Here is a 26,616-nt window from a genome sequence, read left to right on the forward strand (position 1 = left end):
AGGTGGATTATTTTCGTAATTAAAAGAGGTGGCGAGAAAATAATAGTTGTAGGGCGAGATAAGCAAGTTGCTTCTCCCTATTCCTTTTCAAATATGCAAAATATGTACTAATATTAGTATTGATTAGTGAATGTTGTTGTTGATGTTGTTATGATTGTGTACTGGTTATTATTAATATAATAATTGTAATTAAACACAGGTTTTTCTTTCTATTCCCATATTATTATTAACAGCAGCACATTATTTATATATATTTTTTTCAAATGTCCGAAATAAAGGTATATCAAATACCAATATATAAAAAAAAATCTACCATAAAGGATGCAAACTACCTCAAAATCCATCCCGCTACAACAAAGTGTTTCAAAATGTGTTTCAATGAGCCACAACTGATTTTAATTACTATAAGATCACAGTTTGGATATGACACCACTACACAAACAAAATCACAGCAAACAGACCCAAAGTGACTGTAGTCACCTCTGCTTGAAATCCTACAACTATCACGAAATTTTCAACATGGCCCCAAAAACACTTCAAACTGTGGTAGGCAATCACAAAGGGATGTGAACCAGGGATAGAAAACATTGCAAAATGACCAGAGACAAGTGGTCTCTACAAAAAACAAAAGGTCAAAAATGTAAAAAAAAAAAAAAAAACTTCAATCTACTGCAATGGGCCGTAAAATGACCACCATGCTGTTTACTATTAATAATAAATAACAAAAACTTGTCAAATGTAAAATAACTACAAAAGAGATCATCACAACAACCAGACAGAAAATGTCCACAGAAAAGATTAAACTTCTTTAAAAGGTGTTATGTAAACACAGAATGGCTTGAAGGTTCTGTGAGAAAGGGTAAAAAACAGATCTGAAACTACTACAAGGACACAAAAACACAAGGTGTCGAAAAACAAGAGGTCCAAAAAGAGATACAGAGTGCTTAAGAAAATGAAACCTCAACAACATGGAGAGAAATACCCAATAAAAGACACTAAAAAGAAGATCCAAAATGCCAACATACACAAACATTACCAATGAGTGGAAAACTTACATCACAAAATACAATACTTATAAAAATATATTTTTAAAAAATGACTACAAAAAGACGTGAGGGAACGAGATAACTACAAAATATATGCAACATGATCACGAGCATGAATGACGACAATAAAGAGACTTCAGGTGTCCATAAAGAAGCTGAGAGCCACAGAGTCATCATGAAAACAAAGGAAACACAAGTTCTGAGGGCCATTGTCTGCTAGTCTCACCTGCATTTTAAGTTGCGAATAATTATTGCCCTTGATTACATCGCTAACGATTTAGTTTCAGAAAGTGAAAAATAGCCATTATAAATCTATCAGCTCAGTCTCCAAAGATACAACAAGCCTGTTGCAGGCAACACAGAAGAGGCAACGATGCTGAACATAGAGAAGATGAAATGTGATATTAATTTGTCTCCTTACTTCAATAATGCTTCCCCATCAACTGATTTGAGTGGTCATTGATACACATTCAGCTTTTGTGTGTGTATACATCCATTCACTGACAAGTAGTGCATTCCTGCCTGTTTCTGCTCCGACCTTGAAGTGGCAGAATATCAAGCGAAACAAAATAGGTTCCTTTCAGACTGTGACTTTCAATTTTTTTTTTTTTTTACATTCTACTGATTTTACTGCTGCTTCATAGGCCTTAAATCATTATTGATTTTCTTTAAAGTAATGAATTACCCTGCTTGGAGCCCAACTGATAAACAGATCTGCAACTCTATGTATACGGTCCTTAATTTTCCCCACACTATGGTACGGTACAGCCAAGTTTATTTATTAAAATTACATCATATATTGTCATCAAGACTCCAAATAAACCCAGCACCCTCATCTGAGGGGGTGACTTTTGAATTTCTAACCTACAAATACTGTAAATATTAAAGGGATTTCATTTATACACAGTGTTTTTAACCACTGCAGCAGTCTCAAAGTGCCATATACTTAAAAAATCACCCATCCACTGACATACACAGACTGGTGGCTGCCATGCAAGGTGCTCTGCCTCCATTGGGAGCAGCTTGGCAGTCACTGTCTTGCACAAGCATACTTAAAACATCCTCTCCCAACTGAGCCACAGTCTGTCCAATCGGTCCCGAGCATATTTGTACTGGTATCAATCACTAATTTATCTCCTAGTTTACAATCTGTGACACAACATATAATAAGCTAAATTCAGTCTGTTACTTTTTAACGCCGACTTTCTTTTTTCCTCATCGATTTGTGAACCCGTGGGCTATATGACGTCTGTCTGTGTCGTCCATGAGTGCAAACATGACGCGCTTCCGCTTGGCATTAGAAAGCAAGCAGAGTAGTCGCCTGCAGCAGGGGAGGCACCCCATTTACATTTGCATAGCAAATATCCTCGATACCTTCCTTATTGATAGAGCCTAAAAACACAGAACATAGAAAGTTTCCCAACTGACAAAAAGTACAACAGTGAATCTTGCCTGTGTTTGTTTTCTCTTGATCTCGAATTCTATTGGCTCACAATGGAATAGAATAGATTACGATGAATGACTTCATCGTTTAAAATGTCATGGTGTTCGCCATTAATTGGTCACAAAATGTGATGTGATCTACCATGTGGCCCTGACCTTGAATAATCCTAGGCCTTTTGTTTATTTTTCTTTAATTAATTTATTTTAAAGATAATTGGAGTCGAGAGTTATCAACCCTGGAGTCCAGTAAACGAGATAAGCATCCAATGAAGACATGGATTATCCTAATTGTTTATGCAGTAACACACTTTTTATTTGGCAACGCTTATTATTCCGATGTAAACTTGTTACATTTTATGAGCAACAAGTGAACAAATCCAGTACATTTGGAACGGGTTCATATACTTTCCCATGCCACTGTATAGCTGCAGCTTGTGTGCTTGGATTGTGTACATCTTGCTCCTCTGGACTAAAGTGGAGCTCGTGGAGCAGGCTTGTTTTTAATCTGAGGAATGTTGTTACCCAGTGAACAGAGTAAATGAGGTCTTAGTGAGATTAAATGTCACAGGTCTGAGGACTAAAGGTTGTGGAATCTAGTCAAAACAGATCTCTTTGTGGTAGTCACGCTGTCTGACGCCAACTGGAGGCACACACACATGCCTCTCCTCCTCTCGTCTCACACTTGTCCCACTTCCTCTCAGGTGCTTCGACAGAACATCAATTCCTCTCCCCTTTTTTTTTTTTTTTTCTGAGTGGGAGTAGAGGAGGTTGAGTGAATGGCTATTTATCCTACTAACCTGCCGAGAGTGCTATTGTGTGAGTCGACACATGCGGCTCTTGTGCAGCACTACAGTCCGCCGGCCCCTGCTTGGGTGTACTACGACTTCATTTCAGTAGATGGCACCAAAAATAGCAGCCAATTCACTTCAACCAAATGTCAAACAGAGGAGCAAAAGGGATTTAGTTTTGTGAAACAATAGAATGAAATAGAAAGGGGAGCTCCTCTCTGTCCAAAGAATGACTAATGTGAAAATGTCAGCACACATATGGCATTGTGAGGTAGCTGTTATTATGAATGCTAATTGTTTTTTGGATTATTTAAAGAATTCTTCTCTCTACAGTTGCACTGTGTCCCTATTCTCCTCTGCAAACATGACTACCACGAAGCAGCATTGCTTGTTAGTATTGTGAAAAAGTATATATATATACAGTATATATATTTTATCAGAAGCTTGAGGCAGAGTTGCCATCGTTCTGCCTGACAGGTGATACTTCACAATAAAACTGTACACTATGAAGACATGAATCCAAATATCTCCATGTTTTTAAAAATACCTTCCTTTCTTTGCCACAGAAGCTTATATCCAGAGTATAAACCTGTCAGCACTGCAACAACAAAAGATAAGAATTTCCTTCCACCAAGGTCTTTTTTTTTTTTCTTCCTTCAGTTTGAGGACATATCAGAAGTATAAAGATGTTGAATGTTGTTTTCAGTCAGACGGAACAGTCTCGAAAACAACCAAAGTAGAAGTGCCCCGAAGAAGGGAACAGACTGAACTTGAAGTTCAGCGTGAAGGCCAGAGCTCTGGAACTAACAGACTGTTGACACTGAGCTGCTTAAAGAGGAAAATGGTGGGAATTGATAGGATGTGTTGTGTGTTTGTTATTTTTGTTGGGGGGGGGGGGGGGGCAAAAAACACTCTACTGCCTGGGTAGAGGTTTCCCATTCCCACAGGTTTCCTACAAATTATATTACAATTTTTTTTTTTTTTTTTTTTTTGAGATCCACACTCACAACCAAATCGTTTTGGTCATCCATATTTTGATTGATCATGATCACAGGAAAAATAGTTTACAATTCACATCGTGCCATTTTGGGTTTGAAGACTGACGCTGAGGCCTTTTACCACCACAGCTATGAAATGTGGCTTCAGCATAGCACACGAAGAACCGCCTTGCCTGTATTGTGGCTTTAATTATTGTGGCAGATTATCGTGTGCAAGAACACAAGTGTTTTTAAACGTCGAGCCATTGTGCTCCGCGATGACCTCCTCGCCCAGGAGCCATCAACCTGCTCTGAAGCTTCCTGCGGCTCCTCAGCGTTTTTACTGCATGTCAATTTTTGTTAGGCATCTCACCACTTTCAAGGAAGTGAGGTTTTTCTAAATTTGGAATTCCAATCTCCAAGCTCCCGGGAGGGCACACAGAGGACTGTGCTGTTAAACACACAAAGAAAAATGACTGGAATTAATAAGTGAATCAAATCAAATAATCTAAATAGTTAGTTCGTTGGGTCATCAAAACTCCAGGATAGCATGGATCATTAATCAGTCTGTAAACCAAACCTTTTGGGGGTTTTTAGCAGGAAAAGACAGATTGAGGTTTTTAACAAGACTGACAAGTGAATATCAACACAGAAGACTTAAAGGTGGGAAAAATAAATACAAGTTCACAACAAAAAGATCGACATAAAATGCGTATACCTGCTTTTTCAGCTCACGTTACCTCCACAGCATAAGTCGAAAAATAGTGTGTTTTTCTTTAATACTTTTTGTTTCCATGTCATTGGTCTTTTCGGATGCAGGCCTAAACAATGTAACTATTTGGCAACAAGAATGGGGGGGGGGGGAACAGCATTCATCACTGGAGTCAGTATTCACCATATGCACACAAGTAAATAAATCACACATGTACACATTTGCATTCCTTCTTCTGCCTTCCGTTATAAACTTCAGCAGCATTTACTTGGCTTACAGATCACATCTCTCTCTCTCTCTCTCTCTCACACAAACAAAGTCGCAGAAAGCAAAACAAACTTCCGCTCCTTCTCTCTGCAGTCGCCCCTGCTACAGCCTGGAAATAGAGGGATTCTCGTGTTTGAATGTAGAGAGTCTCTTTCCTTTGTCGGTGTGGAAGGCTCAGTAATTAGCTGCCGAGGGAGCCGGGAAGCGAGAGCCTCCATTCAGCCTCTGTGAGTCAGTGTGTTTATGCATGAGGGCATCTGTACGTATGTGTGTGAGATAGGCTATTAAAGAAAGGGTCAAGAGCTTAAACAGACCAAGCATGTTTGGATCCTTCTATTAAAAACACTTCCTTGTGTCATTATGGATTTGTATATTTAAATACCTTTTGTTGCTGCACTCATGCCCCGGCGCATGCAACTGAGACAGACCAATAAACAACAGGATCCCCGACTATCTGATTGTATGATCACATTGTGTCCACATACAGTACATGGCGTTGATGTGATCTCATGTGGAGCAGTTGCAGGTGCCTCTCTGTGTAATGGAGCTTGTAAAACAGGAAGAGGACGTTTACACACCAGGATACGCGCTCAGACACACGGCACACACCTTATCTGTGACACGAGGAAGCTTTGCTGAAAATGTGCACTCAATCAGTGGTTGTCTTCACGTTCATTTGCAACTGTGCTTCACGTGTTTTCTCCATTAAAAAAACCCCAAAAAAACCCTCTCTGAACTGTTACCGTTGCACAGGTGTGTGATGTGGCGCATTATCAACATCTCTTTTAGACTGCAGGTGCAGCGTGTGCGGCGTCACGATTAACAATACTGCTGGGACAACGCTTTATATCTGATCACTGGCATTTCATGGAAGCGTGTTTTCGAAGTAGCTCATAGTTGATGTCTCTTAGTAGTAAAGTGAGGTTTATGTTGAATGTGAAATTTATTTCCATATTTATACTCGTGTATCATTGGAAAATCCCCCCAAATTTGGGATGACAGGTAACTTCCTAGACATAGTGCAATGAATTGCAAATCATTTTCCAACAAATAACATAATAAATGTTGACAGTGAGACCTCATATGTAATTAGGCTGTAGGAGATACAAGTTCTTCATGCGCAAAATAAATAATTTCATTTTCATTTCAACGGGCTGTCACCAGATTTCTAGCAGTGGATGTAGTAACGCAAATTCAATTTCTTTGCCTTACTCAAAGTAAAAAAGTAGAGACATCAACGTGAATTCAGTTTGATTCAATGCGATTATATCTAGTAGGTGTTTCTTTCTTTGTGTGTTCTACGACTTTCATCTTTTAAATTATTGTTTGGTCTTCATGCCGGTTGTGAATTAAAACTGCACAGGTGGACAGACATGCATGACAATACGAGTAGTACAGGCTGTGAGCTGTCAGAAAGGAAATCCCATTCCAGAGTCATCAAGTACAAACTATGTTAAAATCAAATCTAACAGAAGAAATAAATTTCTTCATTTGTTATGTGTACACAGTAGTGTAGTAGGATCCAGTGTGGGCAACCAGTGTGGTACAGTGAAAAATCCACATCACAATCTTTTGCCATCTAGGAATTCCAACTAACAGCCTTCTGGTTAAAGCTTACTTTTGTAATCCCGAAGCCACAAACATGAAAAGAGACAAAAGTTCGAGAAACAAAAAAAAATTAGAAATGAAAGAAAGTCAGCGAAAGTCAACCGAGAAACCAGGAAAGTAAAAATGCAAACTGAAAAAAGGAATTAAAATCACAGGACTCTTTCATTGGGCTGCATGGTGGATCACTCATCTTCTTAACACAGTTAATCAAACTAATCGTTTATTAATGCAGACATGAGTATAGGAGGGGGATATGTTAATTCTTTTTAAAATGCAGTTACTTTGAGTATATAAAGATGTTCCTTCTTTTTGTTAACCATCTTGCTCTGACAACCACCACCTTTTCTGCACAGTTTCTGTGTCAAAGAGGAAGCTGTTACTAACGATAACAGGCTGTTGGGGATAATTGCGGATGTTTTGAAGTGAAATAGTTCAAGCAAATGTGACAGCGTAACTTCCTTTCGCCCCATAAGTCGCGCTGACCAAGTGAGTTCTCGAAAAGCTCCTGTGATAAGACCTGAAGCCGTTTATTTTCTGGAGCAAAGGTTTTACTTCCTCTCCGGGACAGCTCTATCTCCGACACGGCGTCCTGAACTAATAGGAACTTTCGGTAAACCCGACCTCCGCCCTACGTCTCACCCTCTTCCATCATGTGTGTTGTCTGTCTCTGCGCGTGCACGCATTGGCCCTTTGTGTAAAACACTTCACCCCGGGTCACGCGCATGTCCCAGAGTGGCTTGTTTTCCCACACATGGACCACAACACACTTATCTATAAACAGATTAGACTGCCAAGGTCACCGCTGTGGTCCTCTGCACTCCGCCGTCCATACTTTCTTCACCTGCTCTTTTCTGTCACGTTGTCACAGTCAAATCCACCTCCCACATATTTGTCTTCTTTTTGCTGCTTTGTCTTTTCTCTTCTCATTTTTTTGCCCCCCTTTACCAGGTCAACTACTTTCCCATACATGCACAGTTCAGAGGGTCATGCGGCAAACCAGCGGGGTTAAAGGATTCATTTTATCATTGATAAGAAAGCGGGGCGGAGTGGAGAATGGCGTGCTTGAACCTGAATTCCCTTCCTGAGAGGATGTGTCCCTGACAGCTTTCTCCACACACTGCTAGAGTGACAACCGGAGCAACACGTCCAGCGAGAGGAGGCGCAGTGACGACGCAGTCAAGGTCAGGTCGGAGTCACGGATCCCCCGAGCAGCTCAGGCTCAAGCGGGGGGGGGGGGGGGGGGGGGGGGGGGAAGGTGCGCCGGCACCGGCAAGATTGTGTGTGCTGCACAGAATCAAAGTACGGCTCTCGTACTTCCCCTGACATTGGGAAGACGGGGGACTCTGTTGTTTTGTTGCTTCCTTTCACACGCACACGTGCGGGCGGCTCAGTTCTGGGAAACGTTTCCGTTGGAAAGAATTGAGATAGTCAGTCAAGCCAACTTTAGGCATTGACAGTCTCATCTCAGGGCTGTGATTAAAAAAAAAAAAAAAAATTAATAAAAAGGAACAGAAGTAAACATTTAATTTCCAGAACATAAAAAAAAAAAGTCGAAATAAAAACCGACACAACAACTAAAAAAATTGAAGCCTTCATTTAAGCTTATGCATGGGTTTTAATGGAGTGATTCAAAACAAAACTAAATGTTCTTCAATAAAATGAATAATTTAATAACTTTTAAAGCAATTTTTTCCATCATTAATATTAATCAAATAGGTTGTTTGCTTTTTTTTTTTTTCAAATTTAGTTTGTAAGTGCAGTCCTAACATTCAGAGTTTCTTTTTACTTGAGAGCCTCTCATTTCTTTAGTTGCATGTGAAATGAGCAGTAGGGCAAGTTGTGAATGCAGATCAGAGTGGGGATAAAAATTCCCAGGATTCCAGTGGCACAGAGTCCTGACAATGACCCTCTGTGTCGTCTCTGAATGGACTCATCCAGCTCCTTGACGATTAAATATCTATGAAAGCACATGTATCCAAATCATTTCAAGAATGACAGTAAAGGAGGCGTCTGTTTCTTACTCTGCGTGAAGAGGATTTTCTGAAAGTGGCCCCTGTGTGATGACATTTTATAAAGAGGTGAAATGTTTCACAATATAGATCATTGATCTGCAAATAAACGGATGAGATTGACCTATTTAAAAGAAAACATGCTTTGACATGTACTTGAAATAATGTAATTGTTAAATATAGATATTAAACCCACGTTGCTGTTATTTTGTTACTGAAAAGAAAATTAAAACGCTTCCAGAGGTAGCTGGGATTGGTTCGAGATGGATGGATGAAAATTTAACTGGGAAGAGATGAACCGACCATTATGAGGCAGACGATGGGAAATCATTCTTAAAGATATGAATACTTATTTTCAATTGGAAACAACAGGGCTGTGTATGCCCAGATCTGAAGTCCATGCCTCAAATGCATGTTTCCTACTAATGTGTCAACATTTAAATGAGGGAATCATTGTAAGATCTGGTGCCAAGAATTATTTTTTACAACAAGGAAATCAGGTGCTAAAGTAAATACATATACCCTTAAGTGTTTGAATACAGTACATATCAGACTGATTGTAAATATTTGCTGGATTCATTTTATCGTCAGCTCTGCACCAGCTGCAGTGTTTTCATCAATGTTTTCCTCAACCTTGGCTTGTGCAGGAAATTGTTTTAAAATTAGGGACCTAAAATCTTGTGTCTGATAAAAATAAAAGCAACAGTCATGGTGTATTTATGCCAAAGGGCAACCTATAAATATGTAATATATAGGGATGTGTTTTAATGGGATATAAGTAAACAAGAAATGTGTTTACACAGCCAAGAAACGTGAGAGACATGCAGGCCTGAGCTAACTGCTTTTCTCTGAATCAACTGAGACCAAATCGGAGAACGGGGAAACGCTTAATTACTTCCTGAGAGGGAGGCATGGTTATGGGATACGTGTCGTAGTATTGTATTAGCGTTTACAGAGGAAACAGAGCTTGTCGCACAACACCCATCCTGAACGTTGCACTCGCCACATCCAAGGTGAGAACTACTTCTTCTTCAGGGATCAAAGTTGGACTGCAGCGATCACGGCAGCATCAATTACAGGGGAACAAGGAACTCTCTTCCCAAACAAAATTAGAAGTGACACGGCTGCCAAACCAACTGACAAACTCCTTGATTAGTTTTCTCCACCGTTTGTCTTTTGCTATTGTTACGGACGTCGTGAAGTGACGCCGAGTCTGCCTGACCGTTTGACCGAGGGGTTCGAGTGGTGTGTGTTTGTGTGGCCTGGTCTTTTCCATCCTGAAATGAGGGACCCTCAGCATCAAGGCTTAAAGTCTTCCCTCTTCTCAAGCCCTATTTCCAGCCACAGCCTCAAGGCACAATACTTTAACATCCTGAGACTCAAGCCTGACTGACCACAATGCTCCTCTGTCCCCCCCCCCAGGGGCCACTGCTGTCACGTTGAGAATGAAAAGAACCCAGGAGGGGGTTGTGTCTTCAAACTTCCCTCAATGACAATAGTCAAAACATTGTTTGTTTATGTTCTCACAAGTCGAGGGATGAGGAAGTTGGAGACTGGGGAGGTGGGACGAGTGTAAAAGTTCAGTGAGGGGGTCTGGCAGTCAACAAACAAACTGTATCTTTGACTTACATAAGCAGGAATTATCATAATGACGTTTACTTGACAAATTGCGTGTGTGTGTGTGTGTGTGTGTGTGTGTGTGTGTGTTTTGGGGGGGTGTCACATGCCTTGGAAGAGGTCAGTTGTGTGAGAGTACAGTGTGTCTAGTCTCTATAAATAACCCCAGTTTGAAAACATTACAGAAAAATAGCCCAAATTTGGTCATAAATATTCAGAGTGCAAAAATAACCGACCTCATCAAACGTGCGGGCTAAGATTAGACAGGTGATCAGTCCAAACGCATTGCGATTACGTCAGTGTGACATGTATGATAGATAGTCTATTTACTGAGTTTAGTTTCAATAGGCAGCGGTCCAAACCTTGCATGGAGTTGTTGATGACGGCTTACATAAGACTTCAGGGTTTTGTTGTTGTCAGGAAAGAACAATTACAATTGCATGAGAAGTAAATATCAATACAATACCAACATTTTGCACCAATACTGGCTGTGTGAGGCTGCTGAAGGACCTAAACTGAGCTTTCTTTTCTCACTCCCGATGTGTCACTATTGCATGTCACTATATACGTATCTCTCTCTCTCTCTCTCTCTCTCTCTCTCTCTCTCTCTCTCTCTCTTTGTCTGTCCATCCTATTCTTCTCTCTCCTCAATCCCCTCACCCCAACCGGAATATCCAAGTTCTGAAAAGGTTTCTTCCTATTAAAGATGGGAATTTTTCCTTTCCACGGTGCTTCTGCTTGCTCAAGTGGAATTGTTGGGTTTTCGCTTGTGAAAGTGCCTCATAATGCCTGTATTGTGTTTGGCGCTATACAACGGGAGATATTCAAATGCGGATGGTTCTATTATGGTGTCTTTCCCTATTATATATGTCTGAGAAGAAAGTTTTGTGAAAATGTTCGGATTGTAGCTCCTCACCAGTCCTGGATCTTCTTTTTTTTAATCGAATGCACAAAAACATTTTTAAACTGTGGAAAGGTCTGAATGGTCAGAGATTTTCTCACCTCCAGCTGCTTTTCAGTGGTCTTCATCAAATGCCCACCAGAGACACACGGCAAGATTCTGAACCTGAGGATAGAAGATGTACTTGACAAAGCAGGTCAATGAAAACAGTCCTGCCAACTTGTTCAATGTGAGAGTTAAAGGATAAGAGGGGGGGGGGGGGGGGGGGGGGGGTCCTGGCAACAAGGTTGGAGTGTTGGGGAAAAAAATTAATTGAACACAATATCAAACTCCTTTCACCCAATGACTGATGTTTTATGCAAACATTAACCTACGTAAGATCAGGATCATTCATACCCACACATCCGACCAGCGATAGATTTTTTAAAATTTTAAATCCTCAAGGCTTACGTATCTCAAAAAAAAAAAAAAAAAAAAAAAAGTGAAACACAGGCAGTATCTGCAAAACACATATTCAATCCCTGACCTTTCATTCTATGACGGGAGTGCTACCGCTGAAATTCCTCAATATTTTGTATCATAAATATGTGCTTTTCCTTGCCAGACAGTCTTTGCTCTGTATGTTGCAAGAATCTATTTCAATCTGACTTCCTGGTTTATTTTGTAGCCACACCGTCTAATGCTTCAATTCCTGTTTTGAGAACAAAATCAAACAAAGGACATTTGTGAATTGTAGTTCTTTGCAGCCAAGTGTTATTGTGATAATTGTCATTGTTTAGGCTGGACAGTCTGCTGAAAACCTTGAAGAAGAATTGAGTTCAAGTGTCGAATTTTAGTATTTCCAGGGAATCACAGACCATCTGCCCGGCCTTGACATTCCATCCCAGCCAACAAGACATCCAATGAAATATGTTAACGTTACCCTTGAATGAAACCTTGGTCTCAAACATCCTCACAAATAACATCCTCGCCAAGGATTCAGTCTTTTCATCAATACGATATTTTGCCTCCCCACTGTGACAACGCTGATAAATGTCTTTGGGACTTTTGTTGGTTTCTTTTTTTTTTTTTTTTTTTGTGATGTGCTAAACCAGTTTGACTTGTTTCACTTGTTTCAACAAATTTTCAGTGTTTTGCTGATATGCAAATGTCAAAACAGTGAAACTGGAACGAGAGAGACGAGTAGACAAAAGCAAAAACATAAAGGTATTACACACACACACACACACACACACACACACACACACACACACACACACACACACACACGCTTATGTACTGCTAATCTGCTACCTTGAAGAGCGTCTCTTGTTTGAGGGGAACTGCACCTGCTGTGGTGGCGAGGGCTCCGTTGCCGATGGTGCTGGGGAAACTGAGGGATGGTTCCAAAAGTATCACATTTGTTAAACACCACATGACTCTGGGGGGATAAACAGCCCCACCATTACCGCCACCACCACCACCACACAGGACACATCCCAGGCCCGGCCCAGAGCAGTCTGCATCAGACCCACTTCACACCGACTGCAGCCCATCAGACAGGAACGCTATGGGAAACACAGAGTTGCTTTGTCTTCTCCACAGTGAAAATGAAAACACCAAAAGCTGTTTGCCTGACAGCAGCTGTTGCACGTGATGCTCCACAATGTGGCTTTATGAGACAACAAGATGTTTTGGTTTTCTTTCCCCCCCCCTATTCGACTTATGCAAAAGTGAGAATGTACACAAATTCTTCAACTCGACACATGCACGATTCCATTTGTTTAGGTATTATTTTAAGAAAATACAGAATTATAAAATATATATATTTCTTTTAGGAGTTTCTGTTTCCTTAACAGCTTCGAGCTATGGCTGACAACCAACCCAGCTGGTCTGAATGTGTTGCATCTTCCTTGTTACATGTTTTTTTTTTTGTTGATCTTGAGTCTTTCGCTCCACGACACAGTGTGACACCTTCAATAGTCACCTTTTCTGTGTGGTCAAGTCTTATTCCCTTCCTATATCTGCTGACATTTTTCTCTTTTCACTTCTTTTATGTCTGAAATGTTTCAATGGTCATTGCTTTAAAAAAAAAAAAAGAAAAAAGAAAATAGTCCTTTCTCTCCTCCTTCATCCAGCTCAGGGCCGTCGGAGGTTGGAGCTGATAATAGGTGAAGGAAGACCCCGATAGGTCATCAGCCTCACTCACTCACTCATTTATTACATAAATCAAGAACAAATATGTTCATGTTCAACAGTGAGATGGTTTGATTGATTTAACATCTTTGGACAGCTCCAGGCGGGGTTCAGTCTTTGTGCTCAGCTCAGACAGCAGAAGTGCACCAATCTTTAAAATGCTCAAGGTGGAAAGCCAACAAGCACATTTTCCAAAATGGTTCACTAATCATTAAATCTGCTGTCTCATGGCCAACAAGCTTGTCTTCCCAGCATCAGGCCCCAAAGCCTCTTCTAAATACCAGCAGTGGCCGCGGCCTTCAGTTGTGCCCGCTGGGAGATCCTGAATCACTAAAAGGTGAAGGAACAAAGAACCGAGAAATTAAGCCTCTCAGCAGCAGCAGCAGCAGCAGCAGCGGCGGTACCTGGGCTCTTACATCAAAGGCTGAGCGCAGACCGGCGGCGAGCTTTTTCTTTCACTGTGACTCTTTCAGCGCCGCTCCGCCTGACAAATAGGCTCGAAGGTTCAGTGCATTAACCCACATGTTGACACTAGGCTGGAGTGATGGAGGGGCAATAGGGGGCTGCATGGAATGACATATGGCCGAGGCCTTCGGGGTGCCATAAACATGCTCAGGTGGAAACCCACAGGCCTGTACAAACACTCTGTTGAGGAAGTGCTGTTATGGCTGCTCACGTGGTGAAAAGAAGTCTATCAGTGACGATCATTTTTGCCGTAATGGATAATATGCCAGTCTGGGATGAGACTGGATCCCCTGCGGTTTCTCTCCTCGGCCACAGATACTGTAGGGGAGGTGAAAGTTTTCATTCCCTGCATTTTAGCTGCTCCAAACCGTATGAGACCCGGCACAACACAGCTGTATGTGTGAGTGTGAGAGCGTCGAGGGCAGCCCTCATTACACCGCTAGGACAAAGGAAGAGCCACAGACACAACACAACCACAGACAAGACAGATACAGAAACATTGCAGTTCGCTCGCCCGCACACACACACACACGCACACAGAGGGAGGGAGGCGGGCGCAGCCAAGGGAAACGGTAACGGCAAAATGAACACAGAGGAACTTTCGCAGCACCTGTGCGCGGAGCAGGGATCAGCAGATTGAAATCAGCTACACCACAGACGACACTGGAATCCACCCTGAAGTCTCCTTTAACAAGTTGTACTGCTCACCAAAAAAAAAAAAAGTGACGTTTAATTTGATTTTGGGTCAAGTGGTAAACACTCCTGTGTCACAGTGACAACATCCTCAGTTCGATTCTGGATTTGGGGTCTCGTCTTTGGGAAGTTTGCGTCTTCACCCGACGTGTGAGTGGGTTTTCCTCTGTGGTTTCCTCCCAGACTCCTGAAGCAATGCAGGTTAATTAGAGGATCAAACATTTCCTGCGTGTGTGAATGTGACTCCTTTTTCCCAGTGATGGACTGGCAAGTTGTCTAAAGCCCAGCCTGTCATCAGTCCATAGTCATTGGCTGCAGCTCCAAGCTCGAATTGGATAAAGTAGCACAGAAGATGGATGTTTATTCCTGCTTTCTCTTGTGATGTACCAGTTTATCACTACTTAAGAAGTCTACAGCCATTTTTTTGTTAGACTTTGAAAATATTAGGAACAAAAGCTGTGGGCCAGCAAAATCAATTCAAAAGAAACCAGTAAATATAATCATTCAACTTCTTTGCAGGGATTTTACTGCAAAATATATACATTTGATATTTAGTGTGGTGAAGACATGAAGTGGAGTAAATGTCTGTGGAAAATAGAGCACACTTTACACACACAAGTTATGCTCCCATGAGGTCATTAACATTACACCACATTGAAACCGTTGGCAGTAAAAAGGAGAACAAAAAGAGATGGAGGGGGGGAAAAAAAGAGGAAAAAGAGAAAATCCCCTTCTTACCTCCTTTACTCCTGCAAGGAAGTCCATGGAAAATAGGAGGGAGAAAACAGAGATTGACCAAAAAAAAAAGAAAAAAGAAAAATCTCCTTCATCTCCGCCGGCAACCTAAATCCTCAGTGTGACCACGGCCAAAAACTAAATTAAAAAGACTGAAGTGTTTGGATGCTTAAGAGGCACAGCGCTGTGCTAAGAGGAGATGGAAGCTCTCTGGTGCTTAACAATTTGTTCCTGTGCTCTCTGCCTTTTAGAGGGATCAAACCAATTAAAAACATACACAACAAAAGGTGATGGAAGAAATGTTCAACTGGACTAAAGTGGCAGAAGAACAAACAAACTTTGCATGTATAATATATCTCACAATATGATTTAAAAAAAAAATCATAAATAGCACATAGATCGTGAGACTTGTCTACAGATACTTCCATGTTTTCAGTGTTGTTCCCAAACATAACAGCAAAATAAAGAAACGAAATTTCTCACTATACTGCAAAAAAAAAAAAAGAAGCAATTGGACAAAAGGACATTAAATCTGGACCCTCTCCATCACTTCCCACCTCTGGTTACAATTTGAAGCCCCTGTAAGTGGTCTCTGAATTGACTGAGCTCACTTTACAAAACACGTCTTGGACCACAGGCGAGCCGGTACTATTTTCAGATCATCCCTGTGGGAAAAGGCTTCAGGAAGGAGTCTATTCAGATTTCCTGGGTCAAAGGTTAAAAGAGCCCTTAATTAGCCACACACTGAGGGTTTTTTTTTCCCCCCCCCTTTCTTTTTTGAATCCACAGATTCAAACCTAAATAATCCAAGACTCTGCTGGCCATGTGGGAAAGTAAAACAATCTTTTTTTTTTGCTAATGGGATAATATGGCGGTGACGAACACGACGAACCACCCGGCTGATGAAGTCATACACTGTAGACGGTGGGGGGGGGTTCAAAGGCGGCTTCACGGAGCACAAGCATTAGCGAAGGGCCCAAGAATGGAGGCGCAAACAGCTGTGATTAAACTGAGGCATGATGATCTTCCACTGTGACACAACCTCATTTGGTCTCCTGGTGGCCTGCATACCACAGCTTCCAGCGGGCCGGCCACCGGGGAGCCGAAAATACACAGCGGGCCAGGTCTGGGCTCCTCCAGCCAGCCAACGAGCTGCTGTGAGGTGGGGCAGCAGCCGGGGGGAGAGAGAGAGAGAGAGAAGCCTGAAACCAGAGAAAGACGGACAGCAGGGGAAAGGAGAACCTACTGGAAATGTGTGCAAATTCAAGTGTCGTCGAGATTAATGATGGAGGACCGATATCGGAAAACAAAAAGCACACATTGTCCCTGTGTGTTGGTCTCCTGCAACCAAACTCGGGCCGTCAATTTCCAGCACACCTCTAAATGAGTAGTGGGGTTAAATTAGAAACGGTGACATAATGGGGCCACGGAGGTCGTCGTGTGTCGACGTCAAAAAGGACCCGACTGACCCTCGCTGGAGCGTCAAGTCACTGCAGCAGCCCCCCCCCTCCCTCAATGACAGAGGACGCTCTCTGGCATTTATTCTTTATTAGGAAATCATGGACACTGCTCCCAATGAAGAACACGCTTGACTCATAACTACCATTCCTAAAATGAAATAAGAATGACTGATGGTGATTTTCTCAGCAGGCACCTGCACACAACTCTGTCGATGCCATTGGAGTCCTCGTTGCAGGAATGGGTACGACAGTCATGGTTTTTCTTTTACAAGGAAATCCCACTTCTTGAGGAAATCAGCAGCCTCATAACTCCTCAGTGAACACAACAAATATCATGGCTTGATGCATGTTTATGGAATGAATCACTAAAAACACTCACATTTCAAACAGCGAACAGTACTGGAGACATTGGAAGCATGGAGTGCGAGTTTCATTTAAAGGAGCGTTGTGTGACATTTGGTAATCAATTTGCAGATTGCAACCAGCGAGATGTGCTCTCCTCTCACTCCGTCCTTATTCCCCAGCGTGTCATAGAACTTAAGTTGGCAAGAAAAGCATTAACAAGGTCAAATAATCAACTTCCGAATCAGTTTTTTTTACACATGTTGGTTTACTGTAGAAACACTATGATGACACTCAACCTGCTCCTCCAGTAAACACGGAGGGCTCATTTTAAAGTTAAAAAGTAATAATTTGAGACGCTTACTTACTAACCCAAATCATAACCTTTTATTAGAGCCCCAAAAACCCCTTTCAATGAATGTTTCCAAACATTTCTGAGAGAAGTTATGAAACTTCTGATCAACCGCAGATCTTTTGTGATACGTGTGACAACGCGCCTCGTCTGCATTTAAACAATTCAAAATCGGAATCAAACTTTTGTGGACGGACCGTCAAACGATGTGCACGGAACGCAACAGGGACGCTCAGCAGCCTGTGGCTGCGGTCGCACTCGACCTGAAAAATAACGTGATTAAGGCTCATAAAGTCGCTTTCTCGCCTCTGCCCTCGTTAAAACAATGAATACTGACGCGTCAACCATCATTTTAAACTTTCTCCAGACTGTTCGGAGAAAGAATTTCAGACTCAAAAAGTGCAAAAGCTGTCAGCTGAACAAGTGTTCCGGCTCCCGCCGCCAACCCGTCAGTATCACACACACTGTGTGTGCATAGCGTAGCTACGGAGGCCTAGTTGGTTACTACTCCTGTAAACTTTAGCAGAGTGTCGGACTAAGAGTTCAGGGCGGCACGCACTCATCATCTGAGCCGGGGGAAGATCCTGATGAAGAGGATCATGCTGATGAAGGTGAAGGACACCAGGATGAGCATCAGCCACAGCAGCCAGTTGACGGACTTCTTGGTGTGCTGTTCCAGACGCTCAGACTCCGTCTTCAGCTTCTCAAAGTTCAGGTCCGCCTGACGCATCGACTGGCTGAGAGTCTGCGGGGACAAGAGGGGGGACGTGGCTCACGTGAAAACTGAAGTGAAGGAGGAATGAAGAACTTAAAAGCAAGGTTTTATGTATGTATACTGCCCTCTTGTGGAAAACTCATTATCCTGCACCGTGTAAAAAAAAAAAATCCCACATCTCTTGATATCTCCTTGCCATTTCTCCCTGCTCAACATTTAAAAAAAACATTTTTTTTCCCCACTTCTCTGTTACTTGAATGCTGCATAAGATGTTAATCCCCTTCAAGAGGCGACCTGCTGAACTGCAGCCGTGACAGAACGACGCCCTGATCTCTGCGGCCCCGTCTCCACTGCAAAGCGGGCCGCCGTGCGGGTCGACCCGGCTACCTGGTTGTCCTGTTTGATGATGTTCTGCGCTGCCAGGGTGTTGTTCTTCAGATTCCGGGCCAAGTTGAGCATGTCGTCCGCCAGCTTCTCCTGCAGGTTGTGGTGGTGCTGCAGGACAGCGTCCAGCTCAGCGGCCGACTGGCGCTCATCCAGAGGGAGACATCTGTGCAGACAACATTATTTATTTATTTTTTTTAACTCTGGAGTTCACATTATGTGCAAAAGTCAATATCAATTGGACTCCATGTCAAAATATTATTTATCATTAATCACTAAAGTAATCAGAACTTTATTAATGCCCTTGGGAACATTCCTTTCCCCCACATGTAGTGATCCTCCGTATTGGACGTTACGTCGCTCCGGGGAGCATAAGGGGGTCAAAGGTCACGCTCAGGGAGCCACAGTGGTGAACAGTGCGCTGTGGGACTCAAACCTTTGAAACAACCTTCAACAGTCTGGCAGGTCAAGATGTTTATATCAATTTAATACAATGCAGCCGATACATGATCCTGCCATATTCAAATACAAATATATTCAACATTAAATCTTGGAATGTGCAGTTTTACCTTCTTTGTCTCAAGTCTGTGTCTGATGCACCTGAGAACAGAAAAAGCACAAAAAAAAGTGTCTTGCAAACCACTTTAACGGCGACATAAACATGAAAAAATAAATAGAAAACGTATGTTCAGTATCGTTATTTAGTATTTCTCTGTTGTATAAATGTGCCTTACAATATACGTCATGCTGTTGAAAAGCTTGTTTTATCCCCTTGGAAATGCTGCCACATTTGTAGGAAGTCATATTGAGTATGTAATTTTCCACCCGTTGAAAATTCAAACCAGTTTGTCATTACTTTTAAGGGTGTGTGTTTTTTGTTGTTGTTGCTCCAGAAGAAGCAGACTTGAAGAATGATTGGCAGTCCAAATGTTTTCTTACCTTTCCCGGACATCCCCTGTAATACAAGACAACACGTGTTAGTGAAGACGTGAGGCACAAGGTCTTCAGCCCTCCATTCACGTTAATCTATTCAGACCACCGTCGGGTTTTTTCAGACTTTCAGACTGTAAACTTGTCAAATGTGCGAATAAAGTACATTTCCAGAACATCTTCCAGCTTTAATATTGAAAAACTATTCAATTCTACTCCATCTTTAGCTTTCAAAAAATAAAAGACAAGTCAGTCAAACAGACATGCGGCAGGACAGTGACGGACAATGAGTTCAGTAGACAGTCGAGTCCTCTTACCGTGCTGAGCAGCTCGTCCCTCATCTCTCTCGTACATCGGGCCTTCGTCTGCATGTGCACAGTTTTGGTGGCCGGCATCCTCTCATTTGAGATGGTTGGCATTCGCCCGGGAGCCAGGAACTGATTCGCTAAAGCCTTTTCTGTTGTCGACGACTGTGAAGAAGAGTAGAACAGATATCAGGAACGAAACAACAGATCAAACTCTCCCACAGGACAATCGAAGGATTTGATTACTTTTTTTTTCTTCTTTTGGTATTCAAAACATATAATTCACACAATATAATAGGAACAGAGGGGATCCGTCATGCTGAAACACTGCTTTGCATGTTAAACCAATTTAAAAACTAATTTTAGCACATGTTATTAAAGAAAATCTAAAGAAGAAAAGTCACTGACCAGTTTTTCTGCGTCGAGAAGTCCTCTCAGGAAATCAACTTTCCTTGTGTACTCAGTCAAAACCTCAGCTGTTGGTTTGCTGGAAGGAGGACATTTTATTTATGATATAGAGGTACAGCACACACACACACACACACAAAGTTTAATATATAGATATAAAAAAGTGTGACAATGTGTCAGCTTAGATCACAGAAGTTTGATATTTGTCAGTGAAGTTGACAGACAACAAGAAAGTTAAGACGGCCTCTAGTTTCAACCTCATTATCACATGTGATAAAATCAGACGTGGAAAAATAACTAAATGAACCTTTTTGGGAATTAATCCATAGTCAAGATAACGCTAAGCTTACCAGGTATCCAACCATGGTACATGTATGCATACTCAGGTTAATCAACAATAAATACCTGCAGTGAAAGATTATTTTAGCCTCACATCTGTCAACATGGCCGCATGGTGAAACAGTGGTTGTCTCACAGCAAAAAGCAGGATAAAAGCAGAACAAAAGCTGGATGGATGGGTTTGTCACCCTTCAGAGCAGTTTTTTAAAGGATGTTCTGCTCTGCAACTGAATAAATACATTATTTCAGGTGCAGATCGGTTAAAGTCACACTGAAGGTTGCAGCCTTGCACTACGAGATTTCACCTGTTTATGCAACCGGGGGGGGGGGGGGGGGTAATATATACATATAATGACATGAATGAAAGGCGTTACCAGGAGCTTTTCTTCAGGGCCAGCAACATCTCGTCCAGGGCCCCGACGTACTGGAGGAGACGAGAGACAAACAGCAGATTTACTGAATAAGTACCGACGAGTTCTCAGAGGTCAGTGTGCTTTTGGTTCGCTCGAACAACATACAATACACAACACCACTGCACAAATAGACAACGACACTGCACAAATACACAAAACACAGCTGCACAATTACACAACACCACTGGACTATTGTCACGGTGTTTACTTGACAAATGTAGACCTCCATCCACTGGGACACACAGTTAGTAGATGTGGTCTACAGTCTATCGTTTTCTCGATTATCGACTTAAGCAGCGATCTTTCCATTTCCGTTATATCTGAAATGTTTATACTCGGATCAGACACGTCGCGTGACAACAACACACATTTCCTCCTGCCGCTGTCGCTTGTTAAAGTTCTGGACAGTTGGTGGATTGTAGACGAAGGACGTGAGAACACCTCAAGACAATTGACGGAACTCGGGTTGTTCGGTGTTGCAGTGACGACGTGGCTCAAGTCCGCACAGACTCACAGCAACACGAGCAGCTCCGCGCGAGCGCACACACTCCTCCGCCTCGAGCTTTACCTTCTCCAGCCGCCACTCCGTCTCTCCTCGCTTCTCCGAGGCGATACATTCACAACGGGACAACAATCTGATGAAATTGATCTCCAGTCTGGAAGCCATATTGGTGCCGACACACCGCCGCAGGAATGTGACGTCATGGCGCGCAGACCGTGACATCATCATTCCGCGGTCCAATGAGAGTTTTTAGTCCCATTTTTTTTTCTATTTATTTTCTTATGTTGTGTTGAATGGGGCCTCTTTTTTTTTCAGCGTTCGTGAATTAATTTATTGAATGTTTTGGACATCGTTCTTCGATAGTCAAAAGACCGAATAATAATAATAATAATAATAATAATAATAATAATAATACATTTTGTGTGCCTGCCTCTCCTTTGGGCTCAGCCTCTCTCCTGATTTATTTTACATACTATTTTACTGCTGGGAATTCAATGTGGACAACAGAGAAAAAATTCCAATGCACAGGACAAACATGTTTTCTGATGTGCACAAATTTTGAACTAACATTTGCTCAGGCTTTCCATTAAGCAATAGGGCTTACTTATTTGATTACTTTGATCTTAATTTTTTTTTTTACTTTATCACTCCTTTTATGCTCTTCTTCTGTTTAATATATATCCATTTTTTTCCTTCTAAAGTGCTGTGAATAACTTTGTATCTGAAAGGTTAATACATTCCCCTTGCTTTGAAATCCACCCCCCCTATTTCCTCCATAATATGGTGTGACTTGTGTTTTTCTTTACCTTTTGTTGCAATACAATACTATTGATCTTGATCACGTTCTAAAAAAACACTTACCATTTGCAGATATTGTAACTATGACATGCTCCATTTGTTTAATAAATGTAAAAACGTTAACATTTATATACCCATATACATTAAACATTGATTTAAAACGAAATGATATATATTTTAAATTCAGATACTTCACTCAATCCTGATTAAATCTTACATTTGATAAGCTGTCTATTAAAAAAACTTTTTTGATACAAAAAATGATACTAAAGTATATTTAAATTGAGCTGAATTATGAGGAAGTGTTTGACAAATTCACATTTGTACATGAAATCAAAACCAGATTTAAGTGATTCAATGCAGAACATTTCACTTTCCATGTCAATGTTTTTGCCAGCTGTGTATGTTTGTTAATGACATGTCTCTTTTTAATATTCCATTTTATGATATCCGTCATTATATTTGGTAATGTGATGAAGTTAGTTGCAGTGCAAACAGCAATTGCAAATGGACAAATCTGTGTGAGAACTTCCACGTTAAAGCGTTCAGTGCAGGGTGAAACACAGCAGCAGATGTTTACAAGCATCATTTATTCTCATGTTAATACTAAAAACCATTACAGTTCATGTCATTCAGTCCCAAACACACACTCTCTGTTACACATAATACATCAGAACGTCTTCCTTATTTTCCAGACATACTATCAAACATCATTCAACAGCAGTCAGAAAGGACCATTAGCATCATCGTTCAAACAAAGTTGACCAGAGCTGTGCTTCAGGACTTCAGAACCTGCTCACGGGTATGTTCAAGGACTTGGAGCTTTAAAGACATCATCGCTGGCTTTGTGTTTGTTGTTTTAGTAGAGAAAGTGGCGTGTGCTGCTCCCATTTCCCTTTACTATGTGAAAGCAATGACTTCCTGTCCGACTTGCAGCAAATAAAAAAAACAAAAACAAATGAAGGCATACAGTCTGTAGTTTATTGTGTATGTTTCTGTCCTTATTTTGAACATGCCTTGTTTCGGTTGAATACAAATAACAGTCTGAGATAAGGGGCATCCTCGGTCCCAAATAAAACCCTTGTCCATTTGCCCTCTGGGGCACTGATCCATCACGACATGAGAGCTGAGCTTTTTGTCAGCTCGATGAGCATTATCAAGGCACTAGCTAACATTTCAGAGATGTTTAGCTCATTAGGAGAAACAAGAAATGAAAAGTGCGACTGGATTCTGTTCTTGAATTAGCGCAAAAAAAACAAAAACGTGAGGCGGCAGAAAACACGGCCTCTCGTCCAACTGAATTCATGGACAGTAATCAACATATATTAAACTGAAAGAAAAGGTGCTTGGGAACATATTGTCCAGTTTTACTGCTATACAGGACAACACATGACTCGAGACACATCTGTAAATGTCCTGATTACTCTCCCTCTGACAATAGGAGCTTTTACTTTGTGTAACTTCAGTTTGACTTTGCAGAGGCACAGCTTAATCAAGTTCTCTCGTTTCCAGATGCACAGACAATGTTCCACAATGGTCTTCTGTGTAAACTGCGGATTACGTTTTTTTTTTTTGTGTGTGTCAATTTCTCCACTTGAAGATTGTTGCCTGGATCCTCTTCACTGTTCCACTGGTTCTGTTCTACCCCGGTCACACCTCGTCGTCCATGTGGGGGATATCTGGGTCAGATAAATGTCTCTGACTCTTTGAGACTTTTTTCTCGCGGCACTCCCCCCGAGGAGAGGGCGTATCCACGGAGATTGATAAGGAAGAGGAGGAAGCGGAGGGGGGACAGGAGGAATAATTCAACAACAGTTCACACTCGGCGTTGTCGATGTAAAGGGACTGGGTGCTGTCCTTCCGGCGGCCGGGCTGCTCTCGTCTCTTGAGGCAGTGCTTAAAAGCTCCGTTTCCAGGAGCGAACGCCTGAGCTGGAGCCGAGGCTGTGGGCTGGGAGAGGACGCCCGGGGGGAGTTTGACTGTGTCAGGAATGACGGGGTTGCGGCGTTGCAGCGGATGCCTGAGGGAGGCGGTGGAGGATTCAGACGTTGAAGAAGTGCAGCTGGACACAGGGGTGGTGGGGCTGCTGCTGGCAGAGGAGAGCCGTCCACCTGGGACTTTAGGTCGCAAGGCCAGGTCCGATGGTCTGGGGGGACAAATGGGTCTGTCTCTCTTCAGCCGAGAACCACCTCCCCCTGGAGGACACAGAGGAAAGCGGGGGGTAGTAGAACAACTAGCAAGATAAACTTGCTTAACTTAAAGATTGACACTGAAGTCCTGAGCCATGGAAGACAAATGGAAGATCATGCAACCATGTTATCTCAAAAAAGAAACCTCCAGTCGATTATAGTCACAAACGTATGAATTGCTCTGGTTACAAATGCCTATCGGTTAACTTTGGATGATGTTTGAACGTGCTTTTGTGCCACACATGCATTTACATGCACACAAACACACAAACACGGTTGCTGTCCCTCCAACCTGCTTCATTACACAGCAGACGTCACCGCCCCCAACACCATCATTGGTCGAGACCTGCACCACAAAAGATAGGAAGGGCCAAACCCAGCGGCCCCGTGGTCTGGTCAGAAACCCATAGGTGAGTAAGACAGACAGAGAGAGACAGACAGAGAGACAGACAGACGTAAGGAAAGTTCAGACTCTACCCGAACACTGACCTTCAAGCTCTGAGCTGTGAGCAGACGAGCGCTGCTGCTCATCTAAAAGACTCTCGGAGCTCAGCGAGGCTTCAGAGTCCAGATTCTCCTGGTCAGACCCGGCCTGCTCCATCTCCGGCAGCCGGCAGGCCAGATCCTCCCTAGAAGGTGACAGATCGCAGGAGAGTCAGAGCCTCGAAACAAGAGAGTGGGGCAGCAAATACAAAATGAAATCTGCATGGAAGTTTGAGTCGGTTACATGTCGTCCCAGGACCAAGTTCATAGAAATGGAATTCACAAACGTTAGGAGGAATTCATGAAAATGTTTTTTTTTTCCTCCATACTAATCATTCTTAGTGAGAAAGCATCAAATAGAGATCAAAATAAAACAATAGCATATTTAGATGGGAACCTACCGAGCTAAAATTAGAAGCTAACCGCAATTTATATGTTAAGTTTTTCCTTATAAGTCAAGAAATTTGTATTTCAACATTTGATCAAGATTCAGACAGCACTCACCAAAGGAGAACAAGTGAAAAAAAACAAACAAACCATGAGAGGCCTTTGAAGGTTCCCCTGAGTATGCGGGAATTAAGAGGCAAAAATGCACTAATATTAATTATAGAGACAACAAGTGGTGTAAAAATGCTGCTTTGTGTTGAAAGCATATCTCTCTTTTTTTTTTTTAGTGATCCCTTGAAATGCCTCAGACTGTCCTTTAGGACCATCTGAGCAACATTCAACTGCTCATCAAACATTTCTCTCCTTTTGCCTTCAAAGTTCTCATTTAATATGCAACAAGGAAGATCCTCCCTGACTTTGATCTGTAATTGAAAACAACATACAACCTTAAAAAGTGATTGAAAGAGGAGCTGGGACACTGGGCTGGGAGCTCGTTTACACTTTGGATCCGGGACAAGGAAACATTCTTACTTCTCCTGTTTGATGGACTTGATGCGTTCCACCAGGTTCTTCTCAGCCTCCGTGTCCGAGTCCACGGGCTCGTTCTCGGGGACTACACTGAGGTCGGCTGTGACCTTCTCATGAACCTGCAGAAGATACAGTGTCACATTATAGTGTCTGAGGCGACTCGATTTGGACATTCCCCGTCAGGAGTTCAGTAACGTAACTATCGGTATATAGAAGTGAGAAGCCACCAAAACCCTGATCTGGAACTGAAGCCAAACTTGTTAGTAAGGTCGGGGGGGGAAGAAAAAAAATAAAATAAAAAATAAGCAGGGTGGACGGTGTCTGCAGGTTTCATGCATCTAACATGTGAACTCTTTCAGCCCTCTTGTGATCGTAAATCATTAAAAGGGAGAAACAAATGATGCAGTGACATAAATTATGAACATGAACCTTTCAAAACGGGACACACGTGAGACAATTTATAGCAAAGCTATGATCAAAGTTAGAAATGTCACAAGAAATACAAAAACATTTTTTGCAACTCACAAAATACCAGTTTTGTCTGCATTAGCAAAAAGGGTCCTTGTATACCACAGATACAAATGCACCGTTGCCATTAAGCCATTCAATTTGTCATTGTTAGGCAACTAATAAAGAGAGGTTGAA

The 26,616-nt window shown here is 42.0% G+C and overlaps 2 protein-coding genes across 5 annotated transcripts in view; both read right to left on the reverse strand.

Moving 5' to 3' along the window:
- Positions 1–17,011: 17,011 nt before the first annotated feature.
- Positions 17,012–21,764, reverse strand: use1 (unconventional SNARE in the ER 1 homolog). Its single transcript, XM_080505811.1, has 8 exons — positions 21,653–21,764; positions 21,046–21,095; positions 20,333–20,411; positions 19,937–20,089; positions 19,629–19,644; positions 19,259–19,289; positions 18,693–18,855; positions 17,012–18,335 (listed from the first exon to the last, which is right to left on the reverse strand). The coding sequence occupies exons 1-8, from the start codon at positions 21,749–21,751 to the stop codon at positions 18,153–18,155; spliced, it is 774 nt and encodes a 257-aa protein (XP_080361937.1). The 5' UTR covers positions 21,752–21,764; the 3' UTR covers positions 17,012–18,152.
- Positions 21,765–23,343: 1,579 nt separating this feature from the next.
- Positions 23,344–26,616, reverse strand: part of myo9b (myosin IXB) — a 49,350-nt gene continuing 46,077 nt past the window's right edge. For 3 of the 4 annotated variants that reach the window (XM_080505928.1, XM_080505927.1, XM_080505926.1), the window contains 3 exons: positions 25,975–26,090; positions 25,063–25,202; positions 23,344–24,579 (listed from right to left, as the gene is read on the reverse strand). In XM_080505928.1, the coding sequence (XP_080362054.1) occupies positions 24,035–24,579; positions 25,063–25,202; positions 25,975–26,090 (801 nt within the window). In that variant the 3' untranslated portion in view covers positions 23,344–24,034. Of the gene's footprint in view, positions 24,580–24,865; positions 24,920–25,062; positions 25,203–25,974; positions 26,091–26,616 lie in introns of all 4 variants that reach the window. The other variant, XM_080505929.1, reaches the window with a different exon arrangement.

The sequence above is a fragment of the Blennius ocellaris genome, assembly GCF_963422515.1.
Source record: "Blennius ocellaris genome assembly, chromosome: 12".
In the NCBI taxonomy this organism is placed as follows: domain Eukaryota; kingdom Metazoa; phylum Chordata; class Actinopteri; order Blenniiformes; family Blenniidae; genus Blennius; species Blennius ocellaris.

Coding starts and splice junctions, on each gene's coding strand:
- use1 (XM_080505811.1), bottom strand. CDS start 21,751: ATGGCTTCCAGACTGGAGATCAATTTCATCAGATTGTTGTCCCGTTGT. Junction 21,096..21,652: donor CGGAGTGGCGGCTGGAGAAG/GTAAAGCTCGAG, acceptor CGTCTCCTCCAG/TACGTCGGGGCCCTGGACGA. Junction 18,336..18,692: donor TCATCAAACAGGACAACCAG/GTAGCCGGGTCG, acceptor TTGTCCCCGCAG/ACTCTCAGCCAGTCGATGCG.